At 35.2% G+C, this 19,363-nt stretch overlaps 1 protein-coding gene across 1 annotated transcript in view; it reads left to right on the top strand.

The window, feature by feature from the left end:
* LOC128554579 (neurogenic locus notch homolog protein 1-like) overlaps positions 1 to 12,012 on the top strand; it is a 57,398-nt gene extending 45,386 nt beyond the window's left edge. The window contains exons 13-16 of the mRNA XM_053535846.1: positions 2,195 to 5,045; positions 6,541 to 6,740; positions 10,646 to 11,037; positions 11,665 to 12,012. Coding sequence (XP_053391821.1) covers positions 2,195 to 5,045; positions 6,541 to 6,740; positions 10,646 to 11,037; positions 11,665 to 11,866 — 3,645 coding nt within the window. The 3' untranslated portion in view covers positions 11,867 to 12,012. The remainder of the gene's footprint in view (positions 1 to 2,194; positions 5,046 to 6,540; positions 6,741 to 10,645; positions 11,038 to 11,664) is intronic.
* The last annotated feature ends 7,351 nt before the right edge of the window (positions 12,013 to 19,363 follow it).

Genomic DNA, 19,363 nt, shown 5'->3' on the forward strand with positions numbered 1-19,363 from the left:
ATGTTACTTATGTTACGTGTGTCTGAGAAGAGGCGTCTTTTTGTAGTCAAAGTTTTACGCATGTTACACCTCATTTATTAAATTTGGCCGAAATACGTCTTACGTAGTGTTATATAGATGTAACAAGGATGTTACAAGGATGTTACATGGATGTTACTTATGCTAGGTGTGTCTGAGAAGAGCCGCCAATTTGCAGTGAGAATGTTACACATGTTATACCACATTTCTTACATTTGGCCGAAATACGTCTTCAGAAGAACACGGATGTTACATGGATGTTACTTATGTTACGTTTGTTTGATAATAGGTGTCTTTTAATAGTCCATTTCTTAAATCAGTCAGAAGTGGGGCAGTAACAGATTCATGTTACTTAATGTTGCGTTATGTTACTTGGAGTTATGCTTGTAACAAATGCAACGTATGTCACGAAATTGCGCCAATTTCGTGCTCTAGATGTACTGTGCGGTACTTATAGCATGTCAACTTTCTCGACTCAAATAAATTTTAAAACACGAAATTGTATTTTTGTGAATGCTATTTGTATATCATTGCCAGGGGTTAAATCGTTGCATGTTAACTTACTTTGAGTCAAATATACGTAATAATACAATAATACGGAACGTCAACGCAGCCGCGTATCAATAGAGGTAGCACTTATTACAAGATGTAGTAGTTAGGTTAAAAAATGATATTTTGTAATAAATAAAAAGGAATTTAAAAAGATTTCAAAAATCTCTTGCATTTCGACTTCGGTCGAAATTGACTCGAGATCCATTATTTCCTTATGCTTGACTCGTAACAGCATATCCAAAACGTTATCAACAGCGGTTGCTCACGAAAATCTTGTTTGTATACGTTTTTTCTCTGTTTTGACCGAAATAGGCAAAATGAAAAGGTTTTATGCAAGAATAAATTTTGACGGATATATACCCACCTTTATTAACATTCCACGGAGCGGTATTAGGCTTTGGTGAAAAACAAAATACACGAAACTTGGCATGTACCGGTACCATTTCACACACGATGTTTTGAACTGTTTTGGTAATGAGAAAAGGCAGTTAAGGTAATTGTACCATACTAAAGAAAAAAAAAACAAAAAAAAACAGAGCTTTAAAACTTGTGGTTGGATAGATGTAGGGATAATGTACGTTTTTTGTGTATTAAGGTCTACAGAATCCCACAGATGTGCATAGTTACAAAGACAGATGGTCGGGGTCACCAACTTATCTAAAGGGCTTCTGCAGACGTTAATACATGAAACTAACGTGCATTTCGCTTCGCTATTCTTGCATTTATCACACGAAGACTAAATGCATTAAGTACTGTCTTTACGATTTCAGTACAACTTTTATGTACCATTCTGTTGTTCTTGGAAATGGTCTACATGTTTTAAATATCCATATAAAGGGTGGTACACGTACCAAAAGGCATGTACTCAATGCTTTAAAATTGAATAAAGGTGGGTGACGATAAGGTGATATCAGGAGTGCATCAGTCTACATTATTCGACGCCGCCACCCCACGTACAAACATACACATTACCCCCGCCCCAAGCCCAATCTCAAGATTGAAATATAAAAAAAAAACATATTGTTCTTTAGTATTCCATGACCGCTGTCAAACTAAACCTCCATTCATCTCACCCACTGCAACAGTACATCCACCTCCATTATACACACTCGAGAAAAACTTTAATTTTTACTTCCTCCTAGAACTTCGGTCGTATATCGCCCCACTTTGCAAAGCTCTTGTTGTTTTTTTTTATTTATTTTATCCGTTTCATCTATTTATATAGCTCACTATCCCCATCCAGTCGGAATGCCTTAAAATATTCCTTATTGTATTCTGTGATAGTTACCGCAATCTTTATTATTGTAATAACTCGCTAATGTAATCGTTTATTAAAGTTTTAAACCCCTCTCCACTTCAAACATTTTTAATCATTTGCAACTGCTGGCAAATCAACACACACACAACAAACAAATACATCTTCAAATAACCTCTGTTTATTATATACAAGTACCTTATTCAAACTTCATTTAAAACTAGGTATATTTTTCCGCTGTATTTTCCGGTGTATTCTGTTTACCATTTTTATTGCTTACTTCGAATCTCATATTTTATTCCTAATATATTAAATAACTTCAATATTAATTAAATGTATACTTCATAAAGCAATTAACTGCATTTTCAGATATGTAGTCGACATAGTAACAATTGTACGAATTCTGTCGGCAGTTACAGTTGTGCTTGCGGCGCTGGTTGGGCAGGAAAACACTGTGAAAATGATATTGACGAATGTAAAAGTAATCCCTGCAAAAATGGATCATGCAGTAATACAATCGGAAGTTATAAATGCAATTGTTATCAAGGGTATACAGGTAAACATTGTGAAAATGATTTTGACGAATGTTCCATAGTTACGTGTGCAAACAACGGCACATGTGTAAACCTACATTATCCTAAAAGATACCGATGTGATTGCCTCAAGGGCTGGGATCCTAAAAGTCGATGTCGGCATCATACAGGTGTATGTAAAGAAATTCATCCTTGTGTTCATGGAAACTGCAGTAACAAAAATGGAAATTATATATGTTCATGTAACAATGGCTGGACTGGCAAGAACTGTAGCATTGATTTAGATGAGTGTAACTACCATCCATGTTTGCACAATGGAACTTGTATCAATAGCAAAGGAGCATATACGTGCCAGTGTTCCGCAGGATGGACAGGAAAGAACTGCTTGACTGACATAAATGAATGTGCTACTCTTCATCCTTGCAAAAACGGTGGTAAATGCAAAAACGCAGACGGAGGATATAAGTGCGACTGTACTGCAGGATGGACGGGGCAAAACTGCTCCGTGGATGTGAATGAGTGTGATGTGCTAAATCCGTGCCAGAATAAAGGTTCATGCGTCAACACGGTAGGAAATTATACATGTCAGTGCCCTTTAGAATGGAAAGGACAAAACTGTTCTTCTGATGTCGATGAATGTGATACGTTTCATCCGTGTCAAAATAAAGGCTCATGCGTCAACACGGTAGGAAATTATACATGTCAGTGCCCTTTAGAATGGAAAGGACAAAACTGTTCTTCTGATGTCGATGAATGTGATACGTTTCATCCGTGTCAAAATAAAGGCTCATGCGTCAACACGGTAGGAAATTATACATGTCAGTGCCCTTTAGAATGGAAAGGACAAAACTGTTCTGTTGATGTCGATGAATGCGAAACGTTTCACCCGTGTCAAAATAAAGGCTCATGCGTAAACACGGTAGGACATTATACATGTCATTGTCCTGTCGGATGGAAAGGGCGAAACTGTTCCGCTGATGTCAATGAATATGATATGTCTCATCCGTGTCAGAATGAAGGCTCATACGTCAACAAGGTAGGAAATTATACATGTCATTGTCCTGTCGGATGGAAAGGACAAAACTGTTCTGTTGATGTGGATGAATGTGATATGTTTCATCCGTGTCAGAATGAAGGCTCATGCGTCAACACGGTAGGAAATTATACATGTCATTGCCCTGTAGAATGGAAAGGACGAAACTGTTCTGTTGATGTCGATGAATGCGAAACGTTTCAACCGTGTCATAATAAAGGCTCATGCGTCAACACGGTAGGAAATTATACATGTCATTGCCCTGTAGAATGGAAAGGACGAAACTGTTCTGTTGATGTCGATGAATGCGAAACGTTTCAACCGTGTCACAATAAAGGCTCATGCGTCAACACGGTAGGAAATTATACATGTCATTGCCCTGTAGAATGGCAAGGGCAAAACTGTTCTTCTGATGTCGATGAATGTGATACGTTTCACCCGTGTCACAATAAAGGCTCATGCGTCAACACGGTAGGAAATTATACATGTCATTGCCCTGTAGAATGGATAGGACGAAACTGTTCTGTTGATGTCGATGAATGCGAAACGTTTCAACCGTGTCAGAATGAAGGCTCATGCGTCAACACGGTAGGAAATTATACATGTCATTGCCCTGTAGAATGGCAGGGACAAAACTGCACTGTTGATGTCGATGAATGCGATACGTTTCACCCGTGTCAAAATGAAGGCTCGTGCATCAATACGGTAGGAAAGTATACATGCTATTGCCCTGTAGAATGGAAAGGACAAAACTGCACTGTTGATGTCGATGAATGCGATACGTTTCACCCGTGTCAAAATGAAGGCTCTTGCATCAATACGGTAGGACATTATTCATGTCATTGCCCTGTAGAATGGAAAGGACAAAACTGCACTGTTGATATAAACGAATGCAATAATTCACTCTGCAAACATAATTCAACGTGTTATAACCTTGACGGCGGATATACCTGCATTTGTCCTCCAAACTGGTCCGGCAAAAACTGTGACAGCGATGTGGACGAATGCAGTAGTTCCCCATGCAAGAATAACGGAACATGTTCTAACACAAACGGTGGGTACACCTGCATCTGCTCTTCAAACTGGAATGGCAACCACTGTGAGACAGACGTAAATGAATGCAAAAGTTCCCCCTGTATAAATAATGGAACCTGTGACAATAAGGCTGGATCTTTTAGCTGCAAATGCACGCAAGGATGGGAAGGCAGATATTGCGAAAGCGATATTGACGAGTGTAGAGATACTCGCAATCCATGTGAAAATGGAGATATATGTAGTAATACCAACGGGAGTTTTGTATGTAAACATGATTCAACATCCTCAACGGTGCCCTTAACGTCATATGCTTTAACAACTCCAGCTATCACACCGTCACAGACAAGCAGCATAACGCCTGCAGCTACCACTGTGACAAACAGAACAAACACAACGACTGCAGCTTTAAAACCACCACAAACAAGCAATACAATACCTGCAGTTTCCGCATCGACACAAACAAGAACTACAGTGCATGCAGCTACCACTTCGACACAAACAAGCAGTACATCATCTACAGCTACAACTTCGACACAAACAAGAAGTACAATTTCTGCAGCTACCACATCGACACAAGCAAGTAGCACCAGACTGAGAGTTACTACAATGACCCGCTTTGGTTTGTATTAATTATGTACTTTTTAAGTTTAATTTTCACTGTATCCGCTCAGGTATTAACTGGAGAAAAATCGTGTACAAACAAGACAATTCACGTACTATTACATGATTTTTTCTATATTTGAATTGCTTTGTAAGGGATGTATATGTACTTCTGCGCAGGTTGACATCTGGCATCTGCGTCTTGATTCTTCCAAAATAATCTCTTCTAACTTGTAGCAGAAAACATGCAATTTAGTCCATAGTATGTTTTGCTGTATCAGTTACCAAACCCAAACGCACTGCCCCTAAAAATGTACGTACTCGCTCCAACCCTTGTTTCACCCCTTTAAAAGTCAGAGTTGATTAATTTTTATTGATAACCATGAATGTATAAGAATTGCGTGTAACTTATGCAATTATTTATTTTTATGAATCATTCTAATGTTTTTGTACGTATTAGTCGGAATGCTTTTATCTAATTTCGCGAAGAATTTGGATGAAACATTTGAAAGGTTTTAATTTCGTTTGTACTCATCCGTTATTACTTTTGAAATCGCGTTCCTGTTTACCAAATATTTAAGTGATATGCGAAAATATGGGTAATCGTTTATTTGTAATAATGACAGATAAAAGTAATCGATTTAAAACCTTCATAACATGCTTTTGGAAGTGTTGTTTATTTCTGTGGACTGGTTATGGATATTTAAAACATGTTTACCGTTTCCAAATACAACAGAATGTTAATTGAAAGTGAACCGGAATCGTAAAGTCATCAAATATGAAAACAATACATTTAGTTGTCGTGTAATGTTGTTGTTTTTTTTTGTTTTTTTTTTTGCAAGAATAGCGACAGTACACGTTTGGTTTGTGTATTAAAGTCTGCAGAAGCCCTTGGGATATGTTTGTGACCTCGACCTTCAGTCTTGGCTACAAGCAATCCCACGGGCTTCTGACGTTAATACAAAAAATAGCATTATCCCTACATTGGCCCTTCAAGCTGGTTCTGGTATAACTGTGAATGCGATGCTACAACTGCAACTCAACTGTGCTATCGTCTGCAACATCGACAGCATGTATATCGAACCTTACTAACAGAACAACTTCTGCAGACCATGTACAAGAAGTAAAATATCAACATTTTCTACATTGACACAAACTAGCAGCACAAGACAGATATTCTATACGGTAGCGGGATTTGGTTTGTTTATATAATACGTGTAGTTAATACTTCTGCAGTTTATTGTTTTGAAAATAACAGTGCGCATACATTTCGCAGCCAGATATGCCTTAAGCGACCTTAATTATACAACATTAAAATACTCTTCAATAAGATTATCATCATAAAATATAGTCAACAAGAGATAATACTTCATCAGCTTGCTGACAAGATATGTTGAAGAACATCTGTCACTGTAAACAAGCTGGGTTTTTATTTCAAACGTGTTCTTAATGCGCATTTCAGACTTGCGTATTGTTATAGAAAGTTTAACATTACTTTATTTTTCATTACGAAGTTCGACTGGAAGATGCCATCCATCCAAGATGCACAAGTTTAGGGTGGAATATATCCCTGGACATGTCGATACTTACACAGCTATATCCGGAGATAAAGTCCGATCAAATTTACTTTGGTGACAACACTTGTCGAGGGAAACTGGTAGGAGATCAGCTAGTATTCCTTCAGGGATTCAGAGACTGCGTTACAGCCGAACGGGTGTGTATCTTATATCTTGAAACGCAATATACGTTGAACGAATATTACATGAGTTAATATAAAGTGACCAAAAACTTTTTCTGGTCTCATTCTCACACACTGCATGAGATTAAAACATGTTTTAGTGATGAAACATCAAAATTGAGATAACAAAATAATTATAAACAAAATTCTTTTAACTTTCAAATCTAAAATGTGAAGTTATTATCTTTTCTATTTCCAAAGTTACAATGATTTTAAGTAAGTCACCTAGAGCATTTGTAGACTTGACGTTATGACATCGGCGGGCATAGCGTGTTTGTTTCAAGCATAAATGCAACAAATCTTGCATATCACTAACTAAACATCATAGTTTGAATATTTAGGAACATTTTAAAATTATTTTAACTTAACTGTATGATTTGGGTGCAGTCACGGGCTTTTTATCTACACATCTCTATATTTTCATCGTGATTTGAAATTTCCGTTGCCATGACAACATAAAAAACAACATTTATTGGTAAAATATGGTAGCATTTGATTTTCCTTACATAACTGTATTGGAATATACTTGTTTCTAGTTTCTGCATGAACATAAGAAAAATGATGATTTCCAGTATTTTAAATAACTTATCATGCAATATTCATATCATGTCACTAATACAGGATTTCTCGTGAAACGGCCAATATAACAAATGATTTCTTAAATCAATTTGATAAACACTATGCTAAATACTAGATCTACACTGACATGCTTTAAAATACAAACGAAATTTGACTCTTAATAATTCTAGTTATACATAGGATTTTATCAAAAAATATCACTATTATCCTCGCTAACTTTCTCAAACTTTCTTCAAAAAGAAACGCATGATTACAGAAACTCCCAGTGAAAATGGAAGACGCAAAACGACACAAAATTTGTTAAGATATTAGTTTTTACCTGAAAAATCAGATCAACTGACTAATTGTCAAAATAACTTTTCTGATATGTATTAAACCGTTTCAAGATCGATGCAGATATATTTAAACATATTTCGTTTGCGTTCGAGTGTAAGTGAAATTTGATTATACGCTTAGAAAGGATGGTAGAAATTGTTGGAATTTTAAATTCTGTTACCTAAAATCACTTTGTATCGTCTTAATCTTATTATAACATTCACCTAAAATCAATAATTTGAGTATCATCTTATGGCTTCGTAAAATCACTCTTCTTGTGATCTTACCCTTGTCCGGTAGAGTCAAGAGAAATGTTTTCAACGGAAGGCTGACGCGCCATGATAAATGGCTGATGATAAATATTTGATAACAATGCTTCTAGCCAAAAGACGGTGCATAACCATATCGGCGGACCCTTTGCGAAATCTGCTATATCGGTTTCTTTGCGTCAGCACCGGTGATTCTTTGCTATAAACAATGTCCAGGTCGGTAGAAGAGGCGAAAAATCGAGCTGCCATCCATGATCATAGGTACTGTATAGTGGGATATATTCACGATGCCAGATGTTCGCGTTTTTTAAGAGTTTTGAATTCACGGTGTCTTTATTTTGCGGAAACTACTTCGACCGCGAATTATAAACCTTAGTTGTAGACAAAAGAAAATGAGGTCACTCTTCCTAGACATGCAAGTAATAGCAAACACACAAGTAAGTCTGTCGCTGTCGTCTGAATAGAGCGTATGATACTAGTAATGATTCAACACTTGTGCGAAATTTAGTTCTTTAATGCATTGAAATAATCTAACCACTGTTATACTAATATTTAATCACGTATCGAAAGACATGGTAAGTAGCTCCTTATGACGTACTCATACAATTCCCCCGATGTAAATGAGATGTGGAACCAAAATTTGTAGTCCTGTTTGGCCCCATATAACCTATACTGTGTGGTGCGCCGTAAAACCCAAATAAATAAATAAATAAATAAACATACATTCCCCGTCTTTATATTTGTTTCAGTAATTACGATGACAATGAACAGAAATAACATTATCTCATTGCGTCTGCTAAGCTTATTATTTGACTGATTTGACACATACAATTTCCGTCTTTTCTTACGAACATGTTTTTGCTGATAACTTTTGTCACATTTGGTTCTTATGTTTTTGGTGTTACTTGTATTGTAGTCTACGAAAATGTTGGATATTATGGGAAATTGGCTACATAAAGTGAAGTGCGGTATTAAAAGGCCGCCTTTGATAACTTTGTCTGGCCCAACAAAATTAAAAGGCAACTGCAATTGTCAAAAATCAATTAGTCAAGGACAATTGCTACATAACAATACAATGTTTTTCACTTTATTTCTCATTTGCATAATTTCTTTATTTATAGGTTCGAAACAATTACTGATAAAATACTAGATCACCATGTTATCGCTTTCCCTTGGGGAAATGTGTATGTTTGGGTAACAAAAAATAGCGCTGTCAATGTTGACCGCGAATAAAGCGAAAATTAAACCTCCGTGAATATAACCCGTTATACAGTATGCTGCTAAAAAAAGTAGAGCACGGATCATTAGAATGTATTTACTTTGTATTGTAGTGTTTACTTTTAAATTTTCAGCTATTTTGCTCGCAAACTCGATGAAATTAGTTGATGGCTAACTGACATGGAACACTAGCCCGACCTTTTCCACAGTCTTTAATGAAAGCTGCTTTTCTGTTTAGTTATTTTTATCTTTTTTGTGTTTTTTCTTACATGTACGAATGTAGATATGGTGAACCGTTTAGACTATCAAATTGAATATAAAATCGTGATGTTCGTACAAGTGGGAAAATATAGATATCGACCCTATTAACAATAAACAACTTACCATTTAAAAAAAACTGCACATTCTGTGTTATTTGAAAAACAACAACAACAACAACACACACGCACACGCACACGCACACACACACACACACACACACACAAGAAAGATAAATATAACTAAATAAAAAAAAGGCTTTAATTTTACACTCGAAAATCAACTGAAACCGACACTGGTGAAGGAAATTTGAGAGAAGAAATAACCTTTCAACGTAGCTTTTCTAGGTGTTAATCGGATGTTTTATAAAATATAGCACTACACAAACAGATATGTAGTAGATTTTGTGAAACGAAGCGTGCGTTTAAAGGTTTTAAATCTGCCCTGTGATTTTTCAGACGTCTTCGGGATTCTTGGTTGAATGAAAATATCATACAGCTAAATAGAAAAATTGTCACTTCAACGTAAATCTTTTAAGTATTTTTATAAAGTAATATTAAGGGTTGATAGTAAATCATTTTCAGACATGCATGATTTCAAAGTTCAAAGTTAGAAATTGTGCATAATTTGTCTAAAGTTGTCTTTTTATTTAAATCATTTCCAATACGCTAAAGTGTATGCGTTCATACATTTTAGCGTATTACAGATTGCTAGAAAACTATGGAAACGAATAATGTAATTTCTAGATTTTAATCCGACAAATTACAACCTAATTCACTGTCCAAAATGAAACACGTTACTGTGCATCTATGTATGCGTGCATGTTTACTATAGAACAATTATTGTTAGATAAAATCATTTACATTGGTGGATCTGGTATTCGGTCATCTCGGCAAACAATTCAAGAATCTTATTAATAACATATTGTAAACAGTACAATGCTTACATTCTTATTCATAATGCAAACAGCGTATTGATCCGAGGTGGAAACGTGTGATAGCTGCATATTTCAAGTTGTCATATCAGATATGTTCGTTTTATTGGAGACTGTCAGACTGACGTCAGAACAATGGCTACTTAGATGACAGTACAATTAGGTTTTTATATATCCGTTCTTATCCGTTCTATACATAGGTTCTGTTGTTTACCTCACCGCTTAATAGTAAGTTCATGCTTTCAACATTCACTGCTCCTTCAGATATACATGTATCATCTTCATCTTTTATATTTTATTTATTACAGATATCAGGCAACACGATATTATACGAAAATGAATTATTCTATGCAATCTCCGACCCTATACATCCATTCATCATCCGACAGTACAAATGGAAATACGGTGTTGAGTGTGACATCAGTCGTAATGAGGCTACGTCATCGCACGTGCATCACAACGTCGAATCACATCATTCTGTAGTATCTGGTCATTACAGTATAAATTTGACATTCTTCAAAGATCCGAGCTTTATGAATCAGCTTCCTGGAAATCCTGTACAAACGAATGTTGGTGATGACGTCTATGTCAAGGTTTTCACAACGGCAAACGACTGGAATATTAAAATGAGGTTGCATACGTGTTACACGAAACCGACGGAGGCTGCAGCAAATATGGTGTACTACATAATCAAGGATGGGTAAACTTAATTTCAATTATTGATATAATATTAATCTTTATATTCAAACATGTCATGCTTTGAACATAAAATGAATACCACTGTAAAACTATAAATTTAAATGAAAAGTTGCATTATCTTATTATTGTATCATCAGTAACTGTTGCTTAAAGAAAAGATGTGTATACAAAATTGATTTAGTAAATATAAGACAAAAGATAAATCGCGAAATAACTACTTCATTGAAGGTATATTAGATCTAAATTCCATATCTAAAAATGAATAATTACGTCATATAGTTTACGAAAACATTAAATTATCAGGTTTAAGTGTATTAAAATTAGTATGCATTAAGTTTAAAAATAAACACAGTATAAATGTGTACTACACTAATAAATAATTAACTGCTACTTCATGACATTTTAATTATGAGTAAGTGATATTACCAAACTTAATTAATATATTAAGTAAGGATACATATATTTAATGAGGATTTTATACATTTGAAGTAAATATCTAAAGATAACATATTTTGTAAAAGATGAACATTGAATATCTTTAGGTAAAATCATTTGAAATTCATTAATATACACTTAATGCATTGCCTAAAACGGATATTGACAAAAATATTTCTTCTTTTAATTTAAGATGCGAAGTAGACAGTAATACTCATATTATGTCCCAGTCAACACACGAGACGAGATTCGTGTTCCAAGACTTTGTGTATTTCTCAAACAGAGAAGGTCTCAACATTCACTGTAATGCCACGTTTTGTGAGACAAAAGACTTTTCTCCAGGATGTGCACAATCTTGTACATCCCACGAGAATCAAGCTCTTATTGGAAAATAGGCTCCGACTGCATACATGCGTCACATATTGCAATGTTATTATGAAAGTGTATATCCTCTACATTTAAGACTTGTTCAGATCACATGACAAATGTTATAAAATTTGAAAGTTTTAAATATTTGAAAGCTTATGTCAATGTTGCCAAGACAAACAAAGTGTTATGATAATTAAACATTATAAATTACATTATATGTTTTGTGTTGTATTTACGTATAAGCAAAGGAATTAAACGGTTAAAATATGCAGTTTCCATCTAAGTTTTAATTAAACTAATTCAGTGTTAAGTGAGAAGGTCTCTAAACGTTATCATGTCTAAAGTATTTAATCCAAAATGAAAAAGATATATCGTTAAGGAGCAATAAAGATCGTTATATTCAATTTTAGATACTCTGAAAAGCATTTCAGTAAAAGTCTTTTCTGAAAGTAGGCAACACATTGTAGATTTACAAAAGACGTCTGTTTCTTGTCATATTTCGGAACAATGATTTTGTTTTATATTATTTGTCCATATTATATAATCACCCATATAATATAGAGCTACATTCACTGACTTTCGATTTGGTTTTCGAATTAACTATTTTTTTTTTTGATTTAACTATTTATCCGAAACAAACTATACAGACACACCTTTTTGAATTTTCGCAATGAATTTCATATTGCTAATAGATACATTTAGGATTTTTCAAACGTTGAGGGAAATATGTTCGTAACGAAAGCGAATAATGTAGCAGTAATATCATTTCATTCATTTAATGAACACTAACCATTTTTAAAAAGCTAAATAATACACATGCATTGAGGTTCTTGCTGTCTGTATGTCTGTCTCTCGGATAGTTACCAGGACAAAGATGTATATTTGTTTTCGTCATGAATTGCTTGCCTTTTATACACTGTGAAAAAAGAGTTAATATACGGGAGTGTACGGGATCCCGTATATTACCCGTATACGGGAAGAAATACGAGAAAACTAAAATACGGGCGTGTACGGGGCTTGTATATTTAATAGTCCGTTTACTAATAAAATACGGATTTCCGTATACTATGAAATACGGAATTCTTAGTATACAATACCCCGTATATTACTGAAATACGGGAAGTTCTAAAAAGGGTTATTCTGGTCATATACAACACCTTTTTTTTTTTTTTTTTTTTTTTTTTGTTTTGGGTTTAACGTCGCACCGACACTTTTAGGTCATATGGCGACTTTCCAGCTTTGATGGTGGAGGAAGACCCCAGGTGCCCCTCCGTGCATTATTTCATCACGAGCGGGCACCTGGGTAGAACCACCGACCTTCCGAAAGCCAGCTGGATGGCTTCCTCACGTGAAGAATTCAACGCCCCAAGTGAGGCTCGAACCCACATCGATGAGGGGCAAGTGATTTGAAGTCAGCGACCTTAACCACTCGGCCACGGAGGCCCTTTACAACACCTTATATTCCCGTATATGTCTGGTGTACGGGAATACATAAATCCGTATATTACGAAAATACGGGACGTATACTTCCCGTATATGTCTCATATACAACCCCCATATATTTCCCGTATATTCTGGATATACAGGATATGTATAGTTTGTATATTTCGAAAATACAGGGATTAAATTTCCCGTATATTCTTCGTATACAACTCCGTATATTTCTCGTATATGCCAGAAATACGGGATTTATATAATTTGTATATTTCGAAAATACGGGACGTATATGTCCCGTATATGCTTGGTATACAATTCCGTATTATTCCCGTATATGCCAGAAATACGGGATTTAAATAATTTGTACATTTTGAAAACAATACAATTCTCTTTTAATATCACATTACCAGTAAAATATTTTTTTTCTTTTTTTTTTAATTTTATATTCCCCTTTTTTCACAGATAGTGAAGGTAGTCGTTTTCCCATTTATTACTGTATTTAAACTGTTTTCTGCATGTATACTTACGTAGTATATGTTATATATATATATGTATGTATGTGTCAGAATAATTTGTATATTTAGTATATTGATAACGTAACACATAAGCACAGATAGTGCTTGACTCCTTTTTCATGTTGTAATTGCTATAATTTTTGTTGAATTGCTGTAATTAATAGAATTTGGGTGATTTGTGGCTGATTTGGGTTCATTATGTAGATGGCTGGGTCCCAGCTTCGCACATTATGTCATATACAAAAGTTAAAGGGGACCAGATATTTGATAGATCAAGTACTCGTTGTAAACCTTTATGTTTAAATTTGGACCAATCAGAAACAAGTTCTAAAAGTAGCACGTCTGCTGGGGTATAAATAGGTAGATGGATGACAGAGAGCTCAATCGGTATCCAGCGGTCGAAGAAGACACATCGAGGATTCAACTAATAATTTATCTCAGTACCTTGATAAGGAGACTATTGCAGTTACCCTGTCAGGGCGGATAAATTATTAAAAAGAAGACTTTGGAAGTTCGTAGACTAAAGAAGTGTTGCAGAATTTCAACCAGGTTTCGAGCTATAGGGCCAGCGCATAGGAGTTTTACCTTAGTAGTTGAATGCTATAGACGATAGCATATATAGGCTGAGCATCGGGAAGCTGAGACAGAGACCCAGAGTTTGGTAATCTACTGAGATAGTAGGAGAGTTCCAGCTTATAGACGGTTCAGCATTATTGGCGAAGTACAGCCAAGGCATCGGGGATATACCTATATGGTAGTTGAATGCTACATATGATAGCATATAGGTGCTGAGCATCCAGGAGTCAGGGCAATCATATAGAGTTGAGAGGACAGAGGCCGAGCATCTATGCGATAGGACTCGTATGTTGTTGATTCAAAGACATTGTCTGACAGGAACTTCAACAAAAAGACCAGTCAAGTATAGAGTCTCCAGCCTATAGGAGTTTGGGCTAATCATTTTTAATTGTAGATTGTTAGTTTGAAACATTTAGTGCTTTGCCTGATCCCTGAAATTGTCTAGCTCATAATAAGAAATCATTTACGAATCATTGGTACACGAATCATTTAGGCAAGGTAGCCAGAGGAAAATTCTATATATGAGATATTTGGTCTCACCAGCTCTACGTTTTAACAAAGGACATTCTACATCGTTTGTCAGCTAGTCTAAGACATAGTCACCTTAGCGATTGGACCCAAACCATTGTTCAAGATACTAAAGGCGTAGGCACTTCCCTGGGTCATATAACCAGTATCCTGACAGTATGTATGTATGTATGTATGTAAATATGTATGCATGTATGCATGTACTGCTGATGCTGCCCACGCATTGTGGGACTCATGTCAATCTGTAAATAAACGAAACGAAACGAAACCAATTAATACAAATTAGCGCAATATAAGTGGGATCTTTAATGCATAGATATTAGGTATGATTTCTTCCGTGCAATCAGTGGGGAAAACGCTTCGCGCGTTCATGTTTCCCGAGGCGATAACATCTGGCTTAAGTGACCGCACGCTATAATCTGTATATTGCATATTTCAAAAGGAAAGGAAGTCACGGGTATGTACTTATTTGATTTAATATGTTTTAATTTCTAATAAACTGAATTTGACCGATTTTTTCTCAATATGAATTATTTTTGTGACAAACCATTTCAATTAATCGGAAACACGGGTTGCTTCCTATAAAGTATATGTCGATTTAAATGATACACTTCAGAAGAAATACTCTTTTATTGCTTTAACAAATTCAGAAACGTCAAAAAAGTCAGTTTAATAAATTTTGTAATCTTAATATGAAAAAAGAAATTCAGAATAGCCGTTAAATAGTTCATTCATTCATTCGTTCGTTCGTTCATTAATCATTCATTCATTCATTCATTCATTCATTCATTCATTCGATTGATCATTTTTTCACAACTCATCATTTAACTATTATTTCATTCATTCTTTCATCCAATAGTCGACAAGAATGTCAGTCACCAAAAGTTGATGTTGCAAGTGTTTGAAATAAAAAAAAATATCGTGCAAAATTCATTTGATGAATACCATTGGGGTTAAACGAGATTAAAGTTGCAAGGACAAAAACAACTCGTGATAGAAGTTTTATTTCGTAGAAGCTAGGTAGCCAAGGCTAGCTCCTTTAAGAATGAATAAGGCGGCACGCACATTCATTCATTTGGTCAAAACTGGAATCTCGGAAAAGCATTCATGAAGTTAATAATTACAATCTTTTATCTTTAGAAAATGGGTACTGGTAATCGAAATGGTAAACGCTTTTTTCTAGACTAAAATGTAAGCGGTTGTAATGCGTATTATTTTTTCAAAGTATTATATCAAAAAAGGTTTGTAATAATAAAAAGTCATATAATGTAGAATTTGATTATTAATCTGAAAGTGTTGAGAATTTTATATTGACCTAAAATACGGAAAAATACATACATTCAATAGATATTGTGCATTACCAACTTTTAGTAACATCTTTAAAACCGATAAAGCGGGACAGCTTTACCTATCATAAAAGTCAATAGAACAAATAATCTTATTCGTCGATTTCTGTACTAAGTGTTGTTGTTGTAGTAACACGGGGGGTGGGAGTGAGGGTGGGGTGAATCGATAACTAATAGCTTTGGTCATTATAATTTTATCTGATGCATTTACAGACGAACGGTTTACTAAACGATATACTTGAATGAAGTTTAATATTAAAATGAAATGCGGAACAAGTCGAATATGTATATAATACTTTATTTATTGTCAAATAAAATTAATATTTAGTAATATGAATATGGTATTTAACATATTTAAAAAGCGTTACATACTATACATCTAAAACAAACATTTACTTTCAGGACCATACATGTACAAAAATAAGTAATTGCTCAGCTTAGTCTGTTATTTTAAATAAGCGCCACCGGTCGATTTTCAACGGACCATTATGCCATTTCACAAATTAAAGTTGGCGATATTTCCGATTGACTGGTATATTTTTCAGTTCTCTGTTTTTCTCCATTTTGCAGCTGTAAAATCTTCAAATATAAACACAAACGTCTTTTCTTCAGCAGGGCGCAAAATGATGTACTTAACAGGTTTTCTAAGTAGCGCTTCTATATACAACAAAAATGCGGCAAAAATTGGTTGTGTTAAAATTATCTCCGCCCGCCTGTGTTTATTAAAACTGCCCGATAGTTTTTGAACAATTTTGAAAAAGCGTACATAATTTCATTCACTATCGAGGAGAAAAATGGGGGGGGGGGGGGGGGGGGGGGGGGATGGGTGTGTGGAGACCACCCTTTAAGATTTCCATTACGATAACTTATTACTGTTAATTCTAAGGTTTGGTAATAGTTTGTACTGATTCCTCCGTCTGTCATAAGATTTATGACAGGAGTGTAAAAATCATAAAAACTAAATCCCCGAGAGAAAGAAAAAAAACGATATAAAGACAGAAGAAGGAAAGTGATATGTATATTACAACGCAAAAACCATAAAACCATAAAAATGCCTATCACTTGTAGTAAGTGGGGTAACATATCTTTATTATGATCCAGCTTGAAACAACACTGACCGGATATTTCTTATCCCCAGGCAATATTGTAATACATGATGAAATTTAAAGGGTGATTAAACATTTGACACAATTAAATTATTTTATTTTTAATGTAAGTATATGCAATCTTGGGGCTAAAATAAATCTGAAAAATAACGCATTTTTTAAACGAATACTTAAAAAAGGCACTGGCCTCCAGATCGTCCGAAAAGAACAAAAACAATATATATATGAGCCGTGTCATGAGAAAGCCAACATAGTGGGTTTGCGACCAGCATGGATCCAGACCAGCCTGAGCATCCGCGCAGTCTGGTTAGGATCTATGCTGTTCGCTAACAGTTTCTCTATTTCCAATAGGCTTTGAAAGCAGGCTGGTCTGGATCCATGCTGGTCGCAAACCCACTATGTTGGTTTTATCATGGCACGGCTCATATATTATTTTAGATATATGGAAATTAGTGGTGTATATGCTACGTATATTGACAAACTATAAAGTTGCGGAAACACTTGAGAATTGGATGTTTTAATTATTTTTTACGATGAAATTTGTATATTTAACGCGCATTTTAAAAACACTAAACCCTCCATTGCGTTATTGGTAACGACAGCGGAAAACTTCTTTATTGCCGCGGCGGTCAGGGTTCGATTCCCGGCGCGACCATCATTTTTTTGTGACGTCGTCTTTGAAAACCGGTCCGGATGCGGCATGACGTAATATCGAGAAACGACGTTTAAAGTTGCGCCAAGTTTACGCGCGCAGCTTTCTTACACATGTTTTAATTAGCAAATTTTGACCGTTAAAGTACGACTGCTTGTTACATGATTGATGACAGCCTACTACAGAAAGAATATTTAGACTTCAGACCTGTACAAAAAAAAAGTGGTATTACGCCTGAGGCAAAATATTTCGTTGAAAATCAGTTGTTTTCCCTTCGCTATGTTTCCGGTTTCGGATTTTAACAGTAAAACAGGGAAGCATGTGAAGTTCACTTTTGTTTAACTACCTTTTGTTCAACGATGAAGGGATCTGAGACTTGTTATACTGTTTACTGATTTGGTAAGTACCATTTATAAACAGTTGTTAATGAAGTTCTCTAATATATTTGAAACTTTCACTGAAATAAGTCGGGTTTTTTTACCCGGAAGTGAATCCAAAACATACCGAGGGAAATTTATGAAATTTATCTTGTGGCCACTAAACACAGATGATTCCACTATGCCTGTGTATTTAATATAAAATGGCCAGTTGGGTTATCACAAAGATTATTGAAGGCAGGCAGCTTCTTACTCGAGGTGACCAGGATTCATCAAATTAGTTCATTGTCCATAGTAAGCATTATTATGGAAAAATACAATATACATGTAGAAATGATAATTAATAAATTTGATGCAGACTTATAGATGCCTGCCTGTGTCACATCATTTCTCGAAAAGTCCCCTCTCACGTAGTAGTACTAGCCAAGGTATTTTAAAAGGAAATATGCAGATGTCCGGTAACCGGACGCCTACCCTGCATTCTAGCTGTCCGGCAACAATACGACTAGCCTCTCCGCGAATGTTTTTCTAGCTGTTCGGCGATCTTTTTATATATGAATACTGTAAGGAAATAAATTTATTGTATCATTTTTGGCATAGGTTTGAATATTCACCTGCAAGGCGTATACAATATTTTAAAATTGATTACCGGACACCTAGAAAAACCCTATAGGATAGAAATATGGATAGGCTAGGCGTTCTGTTACCGGTTGGCTAGAACACCGGCTAGGTTTCTGGTTACCGGATGTCTAGACACTTCCATTTATAAATTGGTAACTGTTTTGCTGTGGGTCTCATAAGTCATGTTATTTCTGTCTGGTGACTACTCTCTTTTTCTATTATTGTTGATTCAGAATGTTTTGTAACAGGGTGATTTTTTTTTGATAGTGGGAATTTATGCCATATAATGAAAATCTTTTTAATTTTGAAACTTTTGGCCTTGCTGTGTTAAAAAAAAATTTATGACCCTGTGAAAAACTGGAGTT

This window comes from Mercenaria mercenaria, unplaced genomic scaffold, assembly GCF_021730395.1.
Source record: "Mercenaria mercenaria strain notata unplaced genomic scaffold, MADL_Memer_1 contig_545, whole genome shotgun sequence".
In the NCBI taxonomy this organism is placed as follows: Eukaryota; Metazoa; Mollusca; class Bivalvia; order Venerida; family Veneridae; genus Mercenaria; species Mercenaria mercenaria.